Source organism: Procambarus clarkii, chromosome 27, assembly GCF_040958095.1.
Source record: "Procambarus clarkii isolate CNS0578487 chromosome 27, FALCON_Pclarkii_2.0, whole genome shotgun sequence".
NCBI classification, from domain to species: domain Eukaryota; kingdom Metazoa; phylum Arthropoda; class Malacostraca; order Decapoda; family Cambaridae; genus Procambarus; species Procambarus clarkii.
Window position 1 is genome coordinate 2,390,100 of NC_091176.1, and position 23,813 is coordinate 2,413,912.

Genomic DNA, 23,813 nt, shown 5'->3' on the forward strand with positions numbered 1-23,813 from the left:
ACCACAAATCTTGAGGGACAAGCCATTCGGCAAAAAATGGTGAAACAACCGAATGACAAGCACGCACCGCCCGAACAAAGGGCTCCTGAAACAGAATATAGAGAAGCATCGACAGAGGACACCCCTGTCGAACCGAACGCCGAATAGCGAAGGGAGCACTAAGGAACCCATTGACACACACCCTACTACTACAACCAGCGTACAACAACTGTATCCAGCCCACAAACTGGGGCGGGAAACCAAACCTCTCCAGGACCTGCAAAACAAACTCAATTGGCACGCGATCAAAAGCCTTGGACCAATCCAAGCTGATCATGGCCGCGGGAACACCAGACTCCTCCACATAGAGGAGCAAATCCCAGAAAAGGGAATTGCATTGCACCAACGACCTACCCGGAACGCCACAAAACTGACCCCAAGAGATCACCGACCCCACAACCGAGCGCAAACGTCCAGCCAACAACTTGGAAATAATCTTATAATCCACATTTAGCAACGTAATAGGCCGCCAATTTGCAAAAAAACGTAAGTCCCCCGGATTCGGAAGAAGCCGCACAAGACCATCATTTTGCAAAACGGACAGAGACAAACTCTAAAGACAAAACCGAACCACCTCCAAAAAATCGGCACCAAGCACATCCCAAAACTCGACATAGAACTTCATCGGAAACCCATCCGACCCTGGAACCTTACCACGACGAAAGGACCACACAACCTCCCAAAGCTCCGAAGGGCTTACCTCCCGCACAAGACCCACACAATCCATATCCGACAACCCCAGTGCACAGTGTTGGAGGAAGGACTCCATCAACCCCTCATCCCCTGCAACCACCCCATACAAAGACTCCAGTTCAACACGCACATAATGCAAAACCGCGCCCGTGTCCGACAAAACCGAACCGTCCGGCCAATGAAGACCTAACAAAACAGAGGCACGCCCCACCCGTTCCCCCCGCAGTAAAAACTGCGAGAGCTTCTCACCACACAACCGTTCCCCCACCCCAGCCCGCACATGTACCCCCCTCAGCCCACAAATGAGATCCTTACACACCGAGATCTCCCGAAACCCTGATTCAGCAACCCATACAGGCGAAATAACCGTGCCTGCAAGACCCTCAACAGACCAAACCTTCCCGACGCCTCCCGCTTCGCCAGCACCCAAAAAAACGACCGCAATTCCACCTTAGCCCACTCCCACCACTCCAGAACCGAGGGAAACGGCCCCTTCCGAGCGGCCAAAACAGCCCACCGGGCCTGGAACTGGGCACACACGACAGGGCACTTCAGCAACCCACAATTCAGGTTCCACCAGCCACGGCCAACCCGCACCTGGCTGAGAATCCCCACCTGCAACACCACCATGCAATGGTCCGAGAACCCCACGGGAACCGTCCGCAACGAAAAAACCGAACCACCCCCAGTAGGCACGTAAAAACGATCAAGGCGAGAGAAAAGTGTATTCCAAAGGACCCCCTTGCCGTCCGGCCGACACCCCGTGTATGGAAGCAGTAGCAGCCGCCACCGGGATCCCAGGCGATGGAGACGCACTCCCCACAGGGGAGGGGGGGGAGGCCAGAGTCCTTCCGGAACTTCATCACAAGGCCGTGATCATCACTGCCACAGTCCCCCGGATCCACCACCGCCCACTCCGGGCTCCGTACCCTAGGGGACCCACATACGAGATCTCCAGGAGGGTCCACAACACATCCTCCACCGCCCGGCACTGACGGGGCTACTACGGACATCGCCACACCCTCACTATCACATACACTCGCATCAGGCTTTAACCTCCACACCGAAGGCCCTCGGTCCCCGGAGTGACCACTCCTGGCCGTTTTCCGGCGCTTCGTCTGAGAGCCAGGTTGACCCTGGACAGCAGTGGTGGAAGGACGACGAGAGGGGCAGCCCCCTTCCAAGAACTCATCCGCCTCTAAGGGTTCCACACCAAGGGCAGAAGCACATACCAATCCAGGCGCACCAGAATCTGGCGCGACATCATCCACCGGCGACAAAACAGGGCCACGCCCCACCGAAGCGTCAACATCGACGGCGATGGCAATCGGAGGAGGATGCACCTCCACATGCGTGACCACCGCACTACCGCCCACATCAGGGGGCTCCACAGACACCGGACCCGGCACGTCAGCACCAGTGGGGCGCACCGCACCCACAACGCCATCAACACCGGCAGGTTCAGGGGTGGGGGGGAGGTTCAACCCGGCAGGATCGTCCCCCAGGTCCACAAGGGCCATGTAGAGGCGGGAAATCCTCTTCTCGGAAGACACTGACCAACCAGACGGTGCCATTACGGCAACCAGCAGCCTGGTGTCCAGCCATACCGCACCGAAAACATGTGCGCTCCTGTCCCGCATAAAAGCACTGCACCGTGAACCCCAGCAGCACCATTGACGACGGGATCGCCTTCCTCAGCTTCATGGTAACTGTGCGGGTACCAATCAGGACGCCACGGAGACGGCCAGACTTCAGCACATTCGCCCGACAGGCGAGAACACTCCCATATCCCCCAAAGAACCGGCGGAGCAGGCTCTCTGGGAACTCAAACGGCAGCCCCCGCACCACCACAAACGTCACTGGAACGCACAAGTCCGTTACAGAAACCGTACCCGCCGCGCCAGGCAAAGGTACAGTATGCCCATCAAACTTGTCGACCACATCCCGGTACACCACAGCGTCAGTCAGCTTAACCAAGGCCCGATGTTCCCCAGCCAGCTGCACACCACACTCATCTGCAGGGTTGATACCCAGCACATCCAGGAGAGCAACTTCCAACAATGAGTAGTTCACCAGACCAGAGAAGGCCAGCTCAACCGTATCCACACGGTTTACAGGCGGCATGGGCAACGCCATCCTGCCAGGCCAGAGCCCACAAAAAAAAACGCCACCAGCTGTGTGCACACCAAACGTCCAGGCAATACTGAGCGAATGTAAACAGAACTGCTTCGCACGGCTGCCAAACAGCCAATCAAATTGCTGATTTCTGCCATTCCCCCCCCCCCCCGTTTTTATTCTTTTTTTATCACAATTTATACTTTAGTCTCGATTAGTATTAAGTTTTAGTCTAAGAATTTCCCCCCCCCTCCCCCCTCACACCTTGCCCGAAACGCTATGCGTGTTAGTGGCTTTAGGTAATGTACGTACTAGCTCTATCTGTAAATCCAACTTTATGTTTGTAACTCATCTTCTATGTATGTACTTTTACCTGAATAAAAATTTGAATTTGAATTTGAATTGTGACACTAGCTTTCCACACATATCAGTTGCTTAATTTAGAAACTGTACTTGTGGTCGGTCTCGAGCCCATTGTTGATGTGACGATGTGCACTGACATTTTTGTAACTAGCTCATCAAGATTGCAACTTGCTTAGCTAAATGAATTGTGGGGTTCAGACCCTGAGAACAAATCTACAGGGGCCGTTATGAGGTTTCGAACCTACGTCCGAGAGGATCCCAGACGCGCCTTAATCGACTGTGCCACGACGTGGAAAAGAATTGCAACCGGGAGTGCAACTGCCCTCACACGTATCCTGCAGTCTCTCCGAGACACAAACCCGGTTTTACACAATTCCCCAATACACCTGGGCTCTGTCAATAAGCTGCTCTACCTCTTCGCCCTTATTTCATTACACACAGAAAGACTTGTATATCAGTCCCTGAGCCCATTATGTGCCTATGTAACCCTTTCCAATATCGCCCACAGGATGGGTATGGGATGCATAATAAATGAACTAAACTAATCTTAATGTTGTAAATTATATTTTAAACTTCGGTCCCTCCTGGACCATTATCAAGTTGTGTAATAGAAGAAAGGAACGTCTATGACACGTCTTAATAAGGGTCCAGGACGGACCGAAATGTCACCGTTTCTTCATTTTCTAATGTGTGCTTTAGTCATCATATCTTCAGCCACGTTGTGACTCATCGTCCGCTTACAGTAAACAAAGATGTGAATGATTGTTTCTCTCAATATGTAAAGTACACGGTCAACTTTGAATTTATGTTTACTTTGAATTTTATTTGTTTTGACTGAATTTTATGTTTTCAAAATCACATTTTCTTCAAGGTCTTAAAGACTCATTACACGTGGCAGGTAACAATGGAGTAAGGGTAGAGGCCAGCGGGCGGTCTGGGAGCTGGGTTGGATTGGTTAGGGTGGGATTGGTAAGAGGGAGGGAATATGGCCGGTTCGAGCCCAATCGTGACACAAGAGTTGAAACAGAATCTTCTTATGAACCACTGTTGTACTTATAAATTTTAATGCATAACAACCATGCAGTCCCGAGGTGCATTAACCCTTCACCGTGCGACAACACGATGAGTGAAACCTTTACATCTTTACTTCCATTAGCAGCATTCAGCAACTCGTAGCTCTGCGGTTAACCATGACACACACATTATGTATATACAAAGTGCATCATGTCTGCTGACTCCACATACATTCAGAATGTATGGATGTCAATAACTGCACTCAACCACTTTACCGTTAACCCCCACTAAGCCTTTTCCAAATATAGAATTTAAATTATCCGCCAATGCCAGGTGACAGTTTCAAATTACATTTTTTTATCTTGTATTTGATATTGTGTCATAGGCTATTCGGAAATTTAGATATAAGCCTACTAAGTATGTACTTGTCAAATGTCAAATCCCTAGTTGTGAAGAGGTAATCGGTATTAGGACGCAAATATATGTAATTAAAACTTATTCAAAAACGTTGTGTTTATATATAGTAAAACTAAATATTTTGTAATTTCTTTATATCACAGAGTAAAATATTACACAAATTACAGCGGGTCTTGCGTTGTATTTTATTAGTCCCGGACACAGTCCAACACTAAAATGAACTCGGTGTACATGCAACGAGAAGTACTATGCACTTTTCGGTCTCATGGCTCTTGATTTTTTCCTATGGATGATTTCAATAGCTCTTTCATTCTTACAGTCTGGCTTTGGGCCAGTCTTTGGTGGTAACTGCCTGGTCTGTGAAGCTGTTTGTCTTTGTTGTCTGAAGGCCCATATAGCCATTTCATCCTGGCTGTTCCGTAAGTGTTGGTTATATTTGTCAATACTCTGAGTTGGAGCTAATTCTGGTGATGAACTGGTGGCCGGGTAACGCCTTAGAATGCTTTATAGGTGTTATTGGTTCATGAATGAGTTATAAGAGTCGACGCCCTTAAAGAAGATGGCAGAGGTGAGGGCGCTGGTGTCAGGAGAGACGCCATATAGAAAGACAGACGAGGTGAGGGCGCTGGTGTCAGGAGAGTTACTTCTTCCTGTTGAAAGTTTCCAGCTTGCGGAGGAGGTGGTTCTGGCTGCGGGTCCTGCGGCGGAGGGGCCTGGAGGCACGCGGTGCTTCTGTCGCGTCTGCGGCAGAACACGTGATCAATATATCTTGGATGAGAATGGCATCTTTATATGTACAGATATGTAACAGTTCATTCGCAATAGTGTCACAGACGACTACTGTGAGTATACCTTTGCTCAGTTCTCTATTAAATCCCTTAAATCCTCCATGATTATTGGAGCTATCTATAGATTTTTCAATACTAATATATTTGCATTCTCAGATAACCTAAGAAATCTTATCACAAATAACGACCTCAACAAAAATCACATCATTCTACGAGGTGATTTTAATATTGACCTATCAACAAAATAGCCCTCAAGTCGACAATATCCTTAACAGCATGAACACCTGTATGTTAATCCCCACAATCACCAGGCCCACCCGAATCACTTAAACATCGGCTACTACCTTGGATCACTTACGGACAGCTCCCCTTGCATCTGGTATAATCACTGACAGAACAACTGACCACTATTCTACCTTCCTCAGAGCAAACATGGACACCACCAGATAACAAGAAACTTACCTTAAGGTTACACAGTGAAGCAGCTATAGGCAACCTCACAAATGCATTTCACAATATTAATTGGGAATCAGAATTCAATAATACACAGGATATAAATTCATTAGCCAACCTCTTCCTCTCCAGAACTTTAACCCTCAACAGCACTCACTGTCCTCTCCTCACCAAGCAAGTAACTGTCAAGAGATTAAACAACCCCTGGCTGTAGGGGCTCACAAAAACCATGAATATGAAAAAAATAGAATCGACCTAGTTACAAATGACGTAGTTAAGAGGTATTCATCAGTGCTTACAAGTATAATAAGAAGAGCAAAACTTTCCTATTATGAGAATAGACTTAAAGAAGAAAAAGGCAACATGAAAAGCACATAGAGAGCCATCTCTAACATCCTAGGATCTAAACAACAATTACATAACCAGATAAAACTCTCCAAGGATGGTTATTCACCTGCAACAGACTTAGAAACGGCAACTGAATTTAATAGCTTCTTTTCATCGGTTCGTACTAACCATGCCAGAAAAATCCTACACAGACACATGTTACCGCATATCTTACAGGCAGCTATCCAAACTCTCTTCTCCTTTCACCGGTCAGCCCTACAGATGTTGTGTCCATCATACACTCACTAAAACTCAAAGCTGGGAACATTAGTGAAATACCATCCATTTTATACAAGATTGTTTTCCATGCCCTTGCGCCACCCATAGCTCTGCTGTTCAACAAATCTCTAGTTTCATACTTTCCCTGATATGCTTAAAAAACACAAGTAACGCCAGTTCATAAAGGAGGCAATCCGGCAGACATAAACAATTACAGACCAATATCAAACCTACCCGTACTATGAAAAATATTTGAAAAAATTATTTACAAACAGCTCAACTCCTACCTCGTATAATTCAACATACAAAGTCCCTGTCAGTTTGGCTTCCGCTCCCAAAAGAGTACCAACGATGCACTTATTAGTCTGCTTGATAATCTACTCAGCCCTTGACAAAAATGAGTTCCCAATTGGACTCTTCATTGACCTGAGAAAGGCATTTGACACTGTTAACCATAACTACCTCTTACTTAAATTTCATCATTATGGAATCCGAGGCCTTGCCCTGGACTATATCCGACCCGATCTTAGTGACAGACACCATAACTTCCTTCACTCTACCATTAACCGTTGGAGTGCCACAGAGCAGCATCCAAGGACCCCTCCTATTTCTTATATACATCAATGATCTGCCTAATATCTCTAACATTCTTTAATCTATATTTTTGCTATAGATTTAACATATATAGGGTAATCTATATTACCCTCATCTACTCAGACCCCAACCCACACACACTAAATAATGTTGTGAATAACGGATTTAAAAAGTTCGCTCATGGATGTCAACCAACAAACTCACACTAAACACATAAAAGACCTACTGCATTTTATTTGGAAGCATATCAACAAATGCAATTCAGCTTCAGACAGACAATGTCAACATCAGCCATACAAATGATGGAAAGTTACTTAGACAAGAGACTCAACTTCCGCACCCACATACAACACATAACTAAAAAAGTCTCAAAAACGGTTCGTATACTTTCTAGAATCAGATATTATGTTCCCAACTCTGCTCTCATCTGTCTATATTATGCACTAATCTATCCCTATCTTACCTATGGTATCTGTGCATGGGGGTTCAACCACTGCAAACTACCTCAAGCCCATCATCACCCAGCAAAAATAGGCTGTCAGGACACTAACAAACTCTGCTTTCAGACAACACTCACCCCCCCCCCCCGTTTAAATCCCTAAACCATGCTAAACATAAACTCACTCCACACATTCTCTTGTGCCATTTACATTTACAAAACCCTGTTCTTAAATGCAAATTCTGATCTGATCATTGACAGATGTAATAGGACCCATAATCACCACACCAGAAATAATTATATCTTTGATATCCCCAGAGTCAAACTAAATCTGTGTAAATACTATGCAAATAAAGGGACCTAGTCTATGGAACTCACTCCCTAACGAATTGAAAAGCTGTCAACCTACGCCTTATAAAAAAATACCAAAAAGTACTTAATTTCATCTTCAAAGTTTCCTACCTAGTGCCTTAAGCTCGCACTGTATTTTATGCTACCTACTCCCCCAATATATGTGCCTATGTCAATCACTGCTATCATTTTATATCATGGTTGTTATATTGAACGCATATTTTACTACATTATACCTAGGAAATAGTCCACAGAACTAACCCACTACCCATACTTGGGTATGGGGTGCATAATAAATTAACAAAATCAACCATATGCAGACAAAATCAAAACAGGATTAACCAATCTTGTTTTGATCGACCAAACTAAAGATAGAGATAGAGTTCATGAGATAGTTCTCGATGAACCAGACCAAAATCAAAACAAAACAAGATAAATCAACAAAATCAACCAATCAAAAACATCTCTAAGAGATTAACACAAACAAGGCTAGTTACTGAGCTCTCATACCCTTCATTACAATCTACATAAACGAAAAATACAATTAGCTCCACTTGCAACTTTGAAATTAAGATCGTGTGGCTGAAGGCACTTAGAAAACAAAGCCCTGAAAACCTAAATATCCAGCTGACACACACAGGAAAGCCTATTGCTACGTTACAACTGCAGCAAGCATCGCCAATAGTTATATTTTTGTTACAATGAGACATTGTTTCAGAATGCAATACTAACCACAATTCTCCTCATCGGTAGCCTCAAAGCAATCTATGTAGCCATCACAGTGATAGTTTGCTGGGATACAGTCGCCATTGGCACAAACGAAGTCGGTTGGTGTGCAAGCTGTGAAACACAGACAGGTTCGTTAGTGTGAATTTTTTTTTTGTAAAGATGGTCTTTGTAGTTATCATCACGAACTCTTTAGTGGTAGTGGTGCTTGTGTTGATGTGGTGGTGGTACTAGTTGTGGGGGGGCTGATGATGGTGGTGGTGGTGGAGCTGATGATGGTGGTGGTGGTGGTGGGGTTTGTGGTGGAGATGAACGATAATAATGAACGAGTGTGGTAGTGATGGAGGAGGAAGGTGATGATACGAGTCATCAACTCACGGCAGTCTTTCTCGTCCTCGCCACGGTGACAGTCCTCGAAGTCGTCACACACGAACATGTCCACGATACACCGACCATCCGGACACAGGAAGCCTTCGTTGCACTCACCTGCAACACCAATCCTCGTTTAACAAATTATATAATACATGAGATAGAGTTTACATGATCAGATGAATTCTATATGTACACTTAAGTGAGAGTTAAGTACGCTGAACGATATTAAATGTGGATAACACCACCAAAAGTATGATCTATTATGGAATATTTATATGTTAACAAAGACAGGCATTAATATAAAATCTTTGCCTGTTCCACTCCCGCCAACTTTGTCATGACGACACTGGGACTGGTTGGTACAGTGACGATCTCGCTTCTTGAAGGTCTCCGTTCGATTACCCGATGGTCGAAGTGGTTGAATACCGTTCCTTCACTCCGTCGCCTATCACAGCTCGGGTTCTGTCCTGGAACCCGCTTGGGATGATTCATAGTCATCAACGGTAAGCCATTCCTAGTCATGGCTTACCGTTGATTCCTAGGAATCAACGGTAAGCCATTGATTCCTAGTCAATGGCTTACCGTTGTCTCATAACTTCCTTCCCTTCCGTTGGCCCTTCCCAACGGTGTGGACCGTTTGTTCCAGAATCATACCACTTACGGTTACCATTTCTTGGCCAGGATTCATCACTCACTTATACGTCCAGTTACGAAACCTGTACATCTTTCCTCAATAATGATGACTTGGTTTACATTTATCAAACAGTTTTTGAGCTCCGAAGTATTACGAAGTTATCTTTAACAATAAAAACTTTGCGTTGTGACGTTTCCAAGCTCGTAAACTGTTTTATAAATACAGCGTACGCTGCCATGATCGAGTAAAGATGTACAGGTTTCGTTCTTAAACGCACAAATACTTAGTTAATCCTGGCTCAGACCTCCATATCCCACCGAGATCCGTCCATGGGAAGGCCCCGTGACCCCTTGACTATTCCCACCGTCTTAGCACACATTATTATCTTTTGCCCATCCATTTGGACTGGTTCGCAAAGCGACGGCCTTGCATCTTGCAGGGTCAGCGTTCGATCCTCGATAGTCAGAATGGTTGGTCACCGTTCCTTTTCACCAACCTCATATCTAAACGTCTTGTCCTCGTAACCCTTTCCGGTGCTGGATAGTTATTCAGGCTTAGAACTTCCTTCTATATGACCTGCACTCGTATTACCGTCCGGAACAAAGACCCTGAAGGGCGTGGAGTGGGTAACTTTTCCAAAATGATATGTAAGTACGTGAAGCCTACTCACTGCACTCCAGCTCGTCGTCGCTCATGTAGCAGTCAACAATGCCGTCACAGAGGAACTGCTTGTCGATGCAGGAGCCCTCGAAGCACTGGTACTGGTCCTCGGAACACACAGGTGCCGCGGTGGCTGGGGAAGAATACAAGGTACACGGGGGTTGATGATGGCTACAAGGTACACGGGGGGTTGATGAAGGCTACAAGGTACACGGGGGGTTGATGAATGCTACAAGGTACACGGGGGGTTGATGAATGCTACAAGGTACACGGGGGGTTGATGAAGGCTACAAGGTACACGAGGGGTTGATGAAGGCTACAAGGTACACGGGGGGTTGATGAAGGCTACAAGGTACACGGGGGTTGACGAAGGCTACAAGGTACACGGGGGGTTGATGAAGGCTACAAGGTACACGGGGGTTGATGAAGGCTACAAGGTACACGAGGGGTTGATGAAGGCTACAAGGTACACGGGGGATTGATGAAGGCTACAAGGTACACGGGGGTTGATGAAGGCTACAAGGTACACGGGCGTTGATGAAGGCTACAAGGTACACGGGGGTTGATGAAGGCTACAAGGTACACGGGGGGTTGATGAAGGCTACAAGGTACACGGGGGATTGATGAAGGCTACAAGGTACACGGGGGTTGATGAAGGCTACAAGGTACACGGGGGTTGATGAAGGCTACAAGGTACACGGGGGTTGATGAAGGCTACAAGGTACACGGGGGGTTGATGAAGGCTACAAGGTACACGAGGGGTTGATGAAGGCTACAAGGTACACGGGGGATTGATGAAGGCTACAAGGTACACGGGGGTTGATGAAGGCTACAAGGTACACGGGCGTTGATGAAGGCTACAAGGTACACGGGGGTTGATGAAGGCTACAAGGTACACGGGGGTTGATGAAGGCTACAAGGTACACGGGGGGTTGATGAAGGCTACAAGGTACACGAGGGGTTGATGAAGGCTACAAGGTACACGGGGGATTGATGAAGGCTACAAGGTACACGGGGGTTGATGAAGGCTACAAGGTACACGGGGGTTGATGAAGGCTACAAGGTACACGGGGGTTGATGAAGGCTACAAGGTACACGGGGGGTTGATGAAGGCTACAAGGTACACGGGGGGTTGATGAAGGCTACAAGGTACACGGGGGGTTGATGAAGGGTACAAGGAACACCGGTAACAATGCACAGTACAGATGGAGCTAGGGAATTATACGAGGATCAATGTTAAAAGAAGTTACCCACTATCTGTATAGGACTGACTATAAATATACAACTCAATATACAAAAAGGTTATGGCCATTAGGCTGCCGTGGAGTGAGGCTCTCGCTGTGGGACTCGTAAATAGTGGGGGTTATTATGACAAAGGTCAATAAAGCTTCTTTGATAATAGTGCTAGCCTTCCATCGAAGGATTCCTTATAATGTTTCCTTGCCTGAAGGAAAGGTCACCTTGTATTGTTGACATGTGTCTGTGTATGAAGGCGGAACTTATATTATTATTCTTGACTTCCACGGAATTGTGTTTGTAAACAACACAACACAGCGTCTGCCCGAAACGCTTTGCGTAATAGTGGCTTTAGGCATTGTATGTACTAGCTCTATCTATAAAGCCAACAAACATTGTAAAATCTCTTTATGTATGTACCTTTACCTAAATAAAAATTATTATTATTATTATAACTCATTCGAATGTTAGTTTGCCTAATTGCTGAGATGTATAATGAGCTTTTAGTTCTTATGAGAGGTCAAGTGAAAAGAAAGATTTGTACTACAACTTACAGCAGGAATCTTCGTCGTCGCCCAAGTCACAGTCATAATAGCCGTCACAGAGGTAGTGCTCGACGATGCACACGGTGCTGTCCTGGCACTGGTAGAAGCCCTCGGGGCACGACGCTGTGAGCACACACGGGTGAGAGCTACTACGTCATGTTACTTTTAATAACATTTTTTTTACATATAATTTTATTATTTTTTACTATAATTTATATATATATTTTTTAATAATTTTTAATAAAAATAATTTATATAGTTTTTTTTATAATTTTTTACATGAAAATGCACAGCTAGACCCACTTAAGGAACGTGAAAACCGCAGGTAAGTGGCTCTAGTTGGTTCTAAAACACTTTGCTGCTTGTAAGGAAAGTGAAAATTTAATTCCTGAGAGAGAGAGAGAGAGAGAGAGAGAGAGAGAGAGAGAGAGAGAGAGAGAGAGAGAGAGAGAGAGAGAGAGAGAGAGAGAGACAGAGAGAGAGAGAGAGAGAGAGAGACAGAGAAACAGAGAGACAGAGAGACAGAGAGAGAGAGAGACAGAGAGAGAGAGACAGAGAGAGGTAGAGAGAGAGAGAGAGAGAGAGAGAGAGAGAGAGAGAGAGAGAGAGAGAGAGAGAGAGAGAGAGAGAGAGAGAGAGAGAGAGACAGAGAGAGAGAGACAGAGAGAGAGACAGAGAAACAGAGAGACAGAGAGACAGAGAGAGAGAGAGACAGAGAGAGAGAGACAGAGAGAGGTAGAGAGAGAGAGAAAACACGTCTCAGTAACTTACTACAATCAGCCTCATCACTTCCGTCGATACAGTCGTTTTCTCCGTCACAGAGGTAGCGGGTGGGGATACACAGGTCCTCACCAGCACACTGGAAGGCTGAACACTGCCACTCTGCCTCAGCTGAGGAGGCACACCACCACCAGCCCCCACACACGGGGCAAGTGACACAAGTTAGTAATGGACAATCAACGTGGGACACGACTTGTTGTGGTGGGGACGAGGAGATGGGGGTCGTGGAAGTGATGGAGGAGGACGAAGGATGTGAACGGAAGTGGAGGACGTGGGCTGTGGGTGGAGGGCGTGGGTGGAGAGCATGGGCTGTGGTTGGAGGGCGTTGGTGGAGGGCCGGGGGTCTAAGGGTGGAGAGCAGAGGCGGGTAATGTGGGTGTCGTATTAATACATATAGTTATGAAATATTTAGGCTAAACTTGTAAACGTGTGCAATTTGTTGCTGGTTGAAGACACGTAAAGGCACCAGTATTTGTTTAGGGTTCAACAGGATTTGCTTGAATATAGCAGCCAGTTTGCTACGAAACTTTAAATAAAAATAGAATTAAATAAAAAATGAATTAAAGACAAAAATGGCGAGCCTGCCTTATGTATATATATGTCGTACCTAGTATCCAGAACGCACTTCTCGACCTACTATGCAAGGTCCGATTTGCCTAATAAGCCGAGTGATTTTCTATATTTTCAATAAATTGTTTCCTATTGGTTTATTTTAATTATTATTATATTATATTAAGAGCATAAATTATTGATTTAGTTATGTAAGTTTAGGTTAGGTTAGGTAGGGTTGGTTAAGTTTGGTCATATATCTACGTTAGTTTTAACTCAAATTTAAAAAAAAATTAACTCATACATAATGAAATGAATAGCTCTATCATTTCATAAGAAAAAAAATGAGAAAAATATTGAAATTCTGGAAATTTTGGCTTATTAGGCAAATCGAGCCTTGCTTAGTAGAACTGCGTTCTGGCTACTAGGTACAACATTATATATATATATTATATATATATATATATATATATATATATATATATATATATATATATATATATATATATATATATATATATATATATATATATATATTATATATTAGTATATTTTGGTAGCAGTCTTTCCTGTAGACATATATTATTAAATATGACCGAAAAAGTAAGATTAATAATTCTAACACGAATTTTCTCGATCTTTCTTACGTTTCTTTTCACTGTTGATGGTAATTCAAAAATCAATTCTCCAAAATTCATTTTTATTTCTAGTCTGACGCGACACTTGAGCGCGTTTCGTAAAACTTATTACATTTTCAAAGACTTTAGTTTACACACACACACACACACAACTTTAACTGAATAGAGCTTAAACATCTTCGAGTTTTTATACCTACATTTGGGTGAGGTGACATGTTACAATAGTTTTGGATGAGGTGAAAATAAACTTTTAACACAAGACAGTACACGAAACAATGGGTATTAAAGGTAGGTAACTGCAGAAGGCCTATTTTTATTGGCCCATATTTCTTGATGCTTCTATATTGGAGCGAAGTCTTGAAGTGGGTAGAATATAGTTGTGCATTAATTGGCTGTTGATTGCTGGTACTCACCTAATTGTGCTTGCGGGGGTTGAGCTTTGGCTCTTTGGTCCCACTTCTTGATGTGTAGTGCCTCGCAGATGTCAAGCCGCCTGCTATCGCTGTATCTATCGATGATTTCTGTGTTGTTGTGTTAAACTTGTCTTGTGTCTTGTGTAAACCTGTCTTGTGTTAAAAGTTTATTTTCACCTCATCCAAAACTATTGTAACATGTCACCTCACCCAAATGTAGGTATAAAAACTCGAAGATGTTTAAGCTCTATTCAGTTAAAGTTGTGTGTGTGTGTGTGTAAACTAAAGTCTTTGAAAATGTAATAAGTTTTACGAAACGCGCTCAAGTGTCGCGTCAGACTAGAAATAAAAATGAATTTTGGAGAATTGATTTTTGAATTACCATCAACAGTGAAAAGAAACGTAAGAAAGATCGAGAAAATTCGTGTTAGAATTATTAATCTTACTTTTTCGGTCATATTTAATAATATATATATTATATATTATATATATATGTCGTACCTAGTAGCCAGAACGCACTTCTCGGCCTACTATGCAAGGCCCGATTTGACTAATAAGCCAAGTTTTCATGAATTAATTTACTTTCGACTACCTAACCTACCTAACCTAACCTAACCTAGCTTTTTCGGCTACCTAACCTAACCTAACCTAGCTTTTTCGGCTACCTAACCTAACCTAACCTATAAAGATAGGTTAGGTTAGGTTAGGTAGGGTTGGTTAGGTTCGGGCATATATCTACGTTAATTTTAACTCCAATTAAAAAATTGACCTCATACATAATGAATTGGGTAGCTTTATCATTTCATAAGAAAAAAATTAGAGAAAATATATTAATTCAGGAAAACTTGGCTTATTAGGCAAATCGGGCCCTGCATAGTAGGCTGAGAAGTGCGTTCTGGCTACTAGGTACGATATATATATATATATATATATATATATATATATATATATATATATATATATATATATATATATATATATATATATATATATATATATATATATGTGTGTGTGTGTATATCACGAAAATAAACACGTGATTAAGAATGTGACAATGTTCATTGTCATATATATATATATATATATATATATATATATATATATATATATATATATATATATATATATATATATACTCACCTGCATATATAAACTTTCCGCTGTTCATTAAGTCGACTCATCAGAAACAAACTGTGATACATCAACCATTTACACACAGTGACAGTTAAGTTCAGTAGAGTGATTCATAACAATCGTGAACTTAAAGACCCATTTAATATATTATTATATTAATTGTAATAAATTTATAAGAAGTAAAAGTTTTTCGTAATACATTCAAACAAAAATATTGCCTGTTTACATTAGCCTATTACAATTAGTATTGGTTTGTAGTTACTTCACTGAAAGTCTCCTTTCGCTTCTATTCACTGTGCTAAATTGTAGCTGAAAAGAACTTATAAGAAGTATTTCCGAGTTTTGGGGATATTTGTAGTATTATGTAACATATTTGGCCATTTCAGTGAGCATTTGAGAGGACCTTGGAGTCAAAATCTACTATTCACTGAAAGCTGCACAAGTCAAAAAAACTAACCAAACCCTGGGAATAATCAAGCGTACCTTTGACTTTAAGGAAAAGAAGGTAGATATTCAATTGTATAAATCTCTGGTGCGCCCCATTTAGATTACTATATCCAAGCATGGAGACCTCATCTTCAGAAAGACAGCTCTGGAGGAAGTGCAACACAAATCATTCCAGAAGTAAGTCAATTCATGTATCAGGAATGGTTGAAGGCCACAGGACTAACATCACTACAAACCAGGCATGACAGGGCGGATCTCATTGAAATTATTAAAATACTGAACATTTTGGAGGATGTTGATCCGGACAATTTCTTCTAAAGGTCAGATGTAACATGAACAACGAGCAACGGTTCAAAGCTCAACAAGCCACACTGTAGGACTGAGAACAGGAGTTGCTTTTCACTCACAGGGTTATAAACCCATGGAACCGCCTACCTGCCGAAGCCGTAAATGCCAAAACTCTGTTCAATTTTAAAATACAACTGGAAAAGATAACCAGGGAAAAAGGAGGGAATCTTTGACAAGCCACCGGCTTCCTGTCCTCATCGAGGCAACTAAAGTGTCAGAGGCCCTTGAGATCTTGAGAGGTTATCTTGAGATGATTTTGGGGCTTTAGTGTCCCCGCGGCCCGGTCCTCGACCAGGCCTCCACCCCCAGGAAGCAGCCCGTGACAGCTGACTAACACCCAGGTACCTATTTTGCTGCTAGGTAACAGGGGCATAGGGTGAAAGAAACTCTGCCCATTGTTTCTCGCCGGCGCCTGGGATCGAACCCAGGACCACAGGATCACAAGTCCAGTGTGCTGTCCGCTCGGCCGACCGGCACCCCCAGGTAAATTGCCCTCAGTAAACTTCGCCCTCAGGTAAATTGCGGTAAATTCTGGTAACTTTATTGGACACTTTATTGTTACTAACATAAATCAACTTTCTGGGTGTTGATGTGTTAACAACTGCAATATCATGTCAATTCTTATGGGGTCTTGTGACTATACTGTTCACCCATTGGTATAATTCCCATTGTCGGGGACAAGAAGCCTGTACTTCGGCTTATCGAGGGTCTCCTCCCCCCCCTCTCTAAGCTAACTACTGACCTTCCCCAGGATGCAATCCAAAACAATTGCTTAACTCCCTGGTACCCTCCCTACTAGGTGAATAAAGGCATTAGGTGAAAGGAAACGTGCCCATCATTTCAACCCTACCGAGGATTTAACCCGGCATCCTCGGTTGTGAGTCGAAGCTGTAGACCACTGTGCTACAGTCTGAATGGTAAATATCTGGAGAAGACGTAACAGATGTTTGTAGTGTTATTGAGCACCGAGAAATTCGACTTTTTCATCTCGACATATTCGCAGGAGCTGAATTGACTAACGTCTTTGGATATTCAAATACTAAACAACTTTTCTTAGTTAGAAAAAAAAAAACATTTGTATTAAGAACCCATCATGCATTAGTTTAAAAAAGTGGGTGAGAGGCAACTTACTCAGCTGGGTTCATTACTACCTAACAGTGTACAAGACCCTAGTACAAGACCCTAGAGAATGGTACACCGCAAGGTTGAGAAGTATGCAGCCCATCCGTGTTCCTAATCTTGATGGGAAAGGTTGTTAATGTAAAACTACAGCCACACGAGGTCATTAGCTACGCCAATGACCTCGTCTTCACTACGAGAACCACAATCACCCCATCAACACCACAATATATAAGTGGCTAGAAATTAGGCTACAAATATCCTCAACAAATTTTTAAGTCCACTGAGCAATTTCCTCCCACTGAGCAAGGTCCTCCACTGAGCAAGGTCCTCCACTGAGCAAGGTCCTCCACTGAACAAGGTCCCCCACTGAACAAGGTCCCCCACTGAACAAGGTCCCCCACTGAACAAGGTCCTCCCACTGAGCAAGGTCCTCCACTGAACAAGGTCCTCCACTGAACAAGGTCCTCCACTGAACAAGGTCCTCCACTGAACAAGGTCCCCCACTGAACAAGGTCCTCCACTGAACAAGGTCCCCCACTGAGCAAGGTCCTCCACTGAGCAAGGTCCTCCACTGAACAAGGTCCTCCACTGAACAAGGTCCTCCACTGAACAAGGTCCTCCACTGAACAAGGTCCTCCACTGAACAAGGTCCTCCACTGAACAAGGTCCCCCACTGAACAAGGTCCCCCACTGAACAAGGTCCTCCACTGAACAAGGTCCTCCACTGAACAAGGTCCTCCACTGAACAAGGTCCTCCACTGAACAGGGGCCTCCACTGAACAAGGTCCTCCACTGAACAAGGTCCTCCACTGAACAAGGTCCTCCACTGAACAAGGTCCTCCACTGAACAAGGTCCTCCACTGAACAAGGTCCTCCACTGAACAAGGTCCTCCACTGAACAAGGTCCTCCACTGAACAAGGTCCTCCACTGAACAGGGGCCTCCACTGAACAAGGTCCTCCACTGAACAGGGGCCTCCACTGAACAAGGTCCTCCACTGAACAAGGTCCTCCACTGAACAGGGGCCTCCACTGAACAAGGTCCTCCACTGAACAAGGTCCTCCACTGAACAAGGTCCTCCACTGAACAAGGTCCCCCACTGAACAAGGTCCTCCACTGAACAGGGGCCTCCACTGAACAAGGTCCTCCACTGAACAAGGTCCTCCACTGAACAAGGTCCTCCACTGAACAAGGTCCTCCACTGAACAGGGGCCTCCACTGAACAAGGTCCTCCACTGAACAAGGTCCCCCACTGAACAAGGTCCTCCACTGAACAAGGTCCCCCACTGAACAAGGTCCTCCACTGAACAGGGGCCTCCACTGAACAAGGTCCTCCACTGAACAAGGTCCTCCACTGAACAAGGTCCCCCACTGAACAAGGTCCTCCACTGAACAAGGTCCTCCACTGAACAAGGTCCTCCACTGAACAGGGGCCTCCACTGAACAAGGTCCCCCACTGAACAAGGTCCTCCACTGAACAAGGTCCCCCACTGAACAAGGTCCTCCACTGAACAGGGGCCTCCACTGAACAAGGTCCTCCACTGAACAAGGTCCTCCACTGAACAAGGTCCTCCACTGAACAGGGGCCTCCACTGAACAAGGTCCCCCACTGAACAAGGTCCTCCACTGAACAAGGTCCCCCACTGAACAAGGTCCTCCACTGAACAGGGGCCTCCACTGAACAAGGTCCCCCACTGAACAAGGTCCTCCACTGAACAAGGTCCCCCACTGAACAAGGTCCTCCACTGAACAAGGTCCCCCACTGAACAAGGTCCTCCACTGAACAGGGGCCTCCACTGAACAAGGTCCTCCACTGAACAAGGTCCTCCACTGAACAAGGTCCCCCACTGAACAAGGTCCCCCACTGAACAAGGTCCTCCACTGAACAGGGGCCTCCACTGAACAAGGTCCCCCACTGAACAAGGTCCTCCACTGAACAAGGTCCCCCACTGAACAAGGTCCTCCACTGAACAGGGGCCTCCACTGAACAAAGTCCTCCACTGAACAAGGTCCTCCACTGAACAAGGTTCGACCCTCAAAGAACACTTGTCACTCAAAATGTAGAAGTTGGCTGGCTAGCAAACTATTTATATCTAGGAATTTGAATTGACAAATTTACGATAAATGAAAGGAAAACGCAGTCAACCGATTTAGTTCATGGTATTTATGTCCGAACACAAGATGGGCGTCAAACAATATATATATTTATTAATTTCTACACCCAGGCAAACAGATCCATCCTAAATATTATACTTTCTTACAATGTACCTGTAAACATTTTTAATTTTGCTAGAAATTACCTTCTTAAAATTATATGTTAGATAAGGATCTGCCTGAAGCGCTATGCGCGCTAGTGGCTTTACAAGAATGTAAAAGTTCGTCTCTGTACTCTAATAAACTCAATGTACCTTCTCATAAATAAATAAATAAATAAATACTAAATGATACTTCCCCCAGCATTAACACCTGTAAGAAAGACCAAACAACCCTTAAAAGTATACATAGCAGATTCAGCATCCAAACGAAATTTACCTGGGATATTAATTACCCAAAATCACTAGACAACAATGAAATGTGGATGACTAAACAGCCTCATACACCCTAGGCTTGCAACATTGAGAAATGTCACCACCCTTGAGGGTGTTCCTTGGTGTGGAGCTGCGACTGAACCTACCAGCATCAAGGAAATATATGTACCTCACACCGCACCTCAAACCTGAAGCCTCATACGCAGTGACACACAACATACCTTTCAACATAGTCACATACTACCCATGTTGCCGGGTACAGGCCATCCACCTTCAGCAGACATCACCAGGAGCGGGTCAAGACACACACCATAGAATGTGACTAAACTATCTTTATGCTGGGAAGATTGTGGTCACAACAGAAAAAACAAAATTGCAAATATTGTGGACGACGAAAAGGACACTCAACCACTCTAATTTTTTTTTTTTTTTTTTTTTTGAGATATATACAAGAGTTGTTACATTCTTGTAGAGCCACTAGTACGCGTAGCGTTTCGGGCAGGTCCCTGGAATACGATCCCCGCCGCGAAGAATCATTGTTACAACCAAGTACACATTTTACTGTTGAGTTAAACAGAGGCTACAGTTAAGGATTTGCGCCCAGTAAATCCTCCCCGGCCAGGATACGAACCCATGACATAGCGCTCGTGATTAATCTCAGCTGTGGTAAGTGTCCGCAGCAAAGGAACCGCCTACAATATAATGCTGTATTACTTTAAGATGCAACTAAAACTCTGCTTCATAAAGATTGGTAAACTCTAATAAAGACAAACAAATAAATGAAGATCTGAGGAACAAAATACTGATGTAATCTTGAAGTACAGAATACCAGCCGTCAGTCGGTATGGCCACTAGCATTCAATCTACTATCAAATAAAAGTAACAATAATGGAAAATGCTTCCCACATTTACAAGTAACCACTGGAGGTTCTCACCGGCAGCGACCACCAGTAGCAGAAGACCAAACAGCTTGAAGTTCATCTTGTCTGTGTGGTGAAGCTGGTATCTCCTCTGCCTTTTATACCCTGTTGCAGCCCCCCCCCCCCCCCCCCCCACACGCTAACAACACTTCCAGGCCCACGTGTCCCAGCCCAGGTCCCATCTCCAGACCCATCATCCCACCACCCGTCCCCACCCCTGTCACAGTGACCTACAGGAATTAGACGCAACGAAAGTAGTCTGTCGGCTTAGTGTCGGGAGAGTTCTTAACGAGCATGTTGGCGATACCCCGACTCTTAGAGTATATGGTGAGCTGTATCAGTGTGGGTACTCATCACGTTTCTATCAATAATGTCTTTGAAGACTTCCTTCTGTCTTGTGGGGCGTTTAAAAGAAGTTCCTTTGTTAAAGCTTTATTGGTGGGACACGTTCAGAGATGCTGGCCACTTTATCACCTTTCTTTTAATGATCTCTTCCACATAACCCTTGTCGTATTCGTTGTTGACAAAGTCCTGCCTCATTCTACACAGTTCCTCGTCAACCTGCTTCCAACCGGAGCTGTGCACAACACTTCGCTTGTATCGAGCACATTCTTATTTTATTTCCTTTAATGTAAACTAAAATACACAACCGCCATTCCTCTCCGAGACTGTTACAGTTGCTTGACATCATGGGACACCTGCTATTATCATTGTGATGTGTCTGAAGTTCACAGTACTGTGCTGACATTTGCTGGTATCATTGTGTCGCTCTCACAAGACCTTCAGCCAATTAGAAATTCTTATTTTTAAACCTTAAAGGAACCCAAGGATGTGTTCAGATACTTCAACTATACGATAGAAATTACTAAAGATTATTCCATTTCGCATAGTCGAAGTCAATGGGGCAAAATAAATGTGTGGGACGCAGAAATAGAGAAAAGATTCACGCTTTCATGATTTTTGCGGTTGATGTCAGGGACGCGGGTTCGATCCCTTCGTGTAGCTTCAACATTTTCTCATAGATACATCACGTTCTTGTGATCTCATTGTGCACCTATGATTAAGTTTTTGGTTTGTCATTTTCGAAAATAACGACAAACATTACAATACCCCACAACTAGATTAAACCTAATAACACCTACTCAATGTTATTAGGCTTAATAACCTAATAACATGATTCTTCGTAAATATATTAGGATTTGACCTCAAGATAGTATGGGACAGTGTGATAGAAATATGCCTAATTGCATGGCCTTCAAGCACACCACGTGTGAACACGACAGGAGTCAGAGATCTTAAAAACCTCACTACCTACTGTAAACTAATCCCCCGACTCCCCTAACACATACATCCATGTAAGATGGTCTTCAGCAGGAAGGAGCCTTACCTATAATCCCCGGGGTCATTGTACAACATACAACTAGTGTCCAGAAATCATAAAAGCCTTATGCTTATCCCAATCTTGTACACAGAAATAACGTCACGAGACCAGAAGGCATGGCAGGATGTGCAGAATACCCCCGTTGAAGAGCAGAGGTGCAATAGGTACTCTGAGAGAGAACTATCAACATCAGAGGCCCGAGACTGTTCAACACGCTTCCACTACACATAAGGGACATAACTGGCCGACCCCTCACAGTGTTCAAGAGAGAACTATCAACATCAGAGGCCCGAGACTGTTCAACACGCTTCCACTACACATAAAACTATATCTAATATTCTAGGAACTAAACAATGCTCATATAACCAGATAAAACTCTATAAGGATGGCTATACACCGTCAAATGATTTAGAAATTGCAAATGAATTTAATAGCTTCTTTTCATCAGTTGGTGCTAAACTTGCCAGACAAATCCCACAGACTCAGACACATATCAACACATATCTCTCAGGCAGCTATCCAAACTCTCTTCTCCTTTCACCAATCAGCCCGACAGATGATGTGTCCATCATACACTCACTAAAAACCAAAGCTGGGAACATCAGTGAAATTCCAACCATTGTATACAAGAGCGCCTCCCATGCCCTTGCGCTACCCATAGCTCTGCTGTTCAACAAATCCCTAGAGTGTCATACCTTCCCTGATATTCTTAAAAAAGCAAGAGTACCCCAAGTTCATAAAGGAGGCAATCCGGCGGACATAAACAATTATAGACCAATATCAAACCTACCCATACTATCAAAAATATTTGAAAAAATTATCTACAAACAGCTCTACTCCTACCTCGCAAAATTCGACATACTCAGCCCCTGTCAGTTTGGCTTCCGCTTCCAAAAAGAGTACCAACGATGCAATTATTAGTCTGCTTGATATAATCTTTTCAGCCCTTGACAAAAATGAGTTTCCGATTGGACTCTTCATTGACCTGAGAAAGGCCTTTCATACTGTTAATCACAACTATCTCTTACGTAAACTCCATCATTATGGAATCCGAGGCCTTGCCCTGGACTATATCCGATCCTATCTTAGTGATAAACACCAATGTGTAGCCATCAATGATATAACCTCTCCCACTGTACCAATAACCCTAGGGGTGCCACAGGGCAGCATCCTAGGACCTCTCCTATTTCTTATATACATCAATGATCTGCCTAATGTCTCTAACATCCTTAAACCTATATTGTTTGCTGATGATACTACTCTCATCTATTCAGACCCCAACCCCCACACATTAAATAATGTTGTGAATAATGAACTACAAAAAGTCCACTTATGGATGTCAACCAACAAACTCACACTAAACATAGAAAAGACCTACTACATCTTATTTGAAAGTAAATCAACAAATGCAATTCAGCTTCAGATAGACAATGTTAACATTAGTAATAAAAATTGAAGGAAGGTTTCTTGGCCTATTCCTAGACAAGAGACTCAACTTCAGCACCCACA

At 43.9% G+C, this 23,813-nt stretch overlaps 1 protein-coding gene across 1 annotated transcript; it reads right to left on the reverse strand.

The window, feature by feature from the left end:
• Positions 1–4,760: 4,760 nt before the first annotated feature.
• Positions 4,761–21,014, reverse strand: LOC138369270 (low-density lipoprotein receptor-like). The gene is made up of 7 exons (XM_069332250.1): positions 20,939–21,014; positions 12,817–12,936; positions 12,055–12,168; positions 10,275–10,397; positions 8,977–9,084; positions 8,605–8,712; positions 4,761–5,382 (listed from the first exon to the last, which is right to left on the reverse strand). The coding sequence occupies exons 1-7, from the start codon at positions 20,982–20,984 to the stop codon at positions 5,282–5,284; spliced, it is 720 nt and encodes a 239-aa protein (XP_069188351.1). The 5' UTR covers positions 20,985–21,014; the 3' UTR covers positions 4,761–5,281.
• Positions 21,015–23,813: the final 2,799 nt, after the last annotated feature.

Coding starts and splice junctions, on each gene's coding strand:
- LOC138369270 (XM_069332250.1), bottom strand. CDS start 20,984: ATGAACTTCAAGCTGTTTGGTCTTCTGCTACTGGTGGTCGCTGCCG. Junction 12,169..12,816: donor AAGTGATGAGGCTGATTGTA/GTAAGTTACTGA, acceptor GTGTGCTCACAG/CGTCGTGCCCCGAGGGCTTC. Junction 8,713..8,976: donor CGAGGACGAGAAAGACTGCC/GTGAGTTGATGA, acceptor TGTGTTTCACAG/CTTGCACACCAACCGACTTC.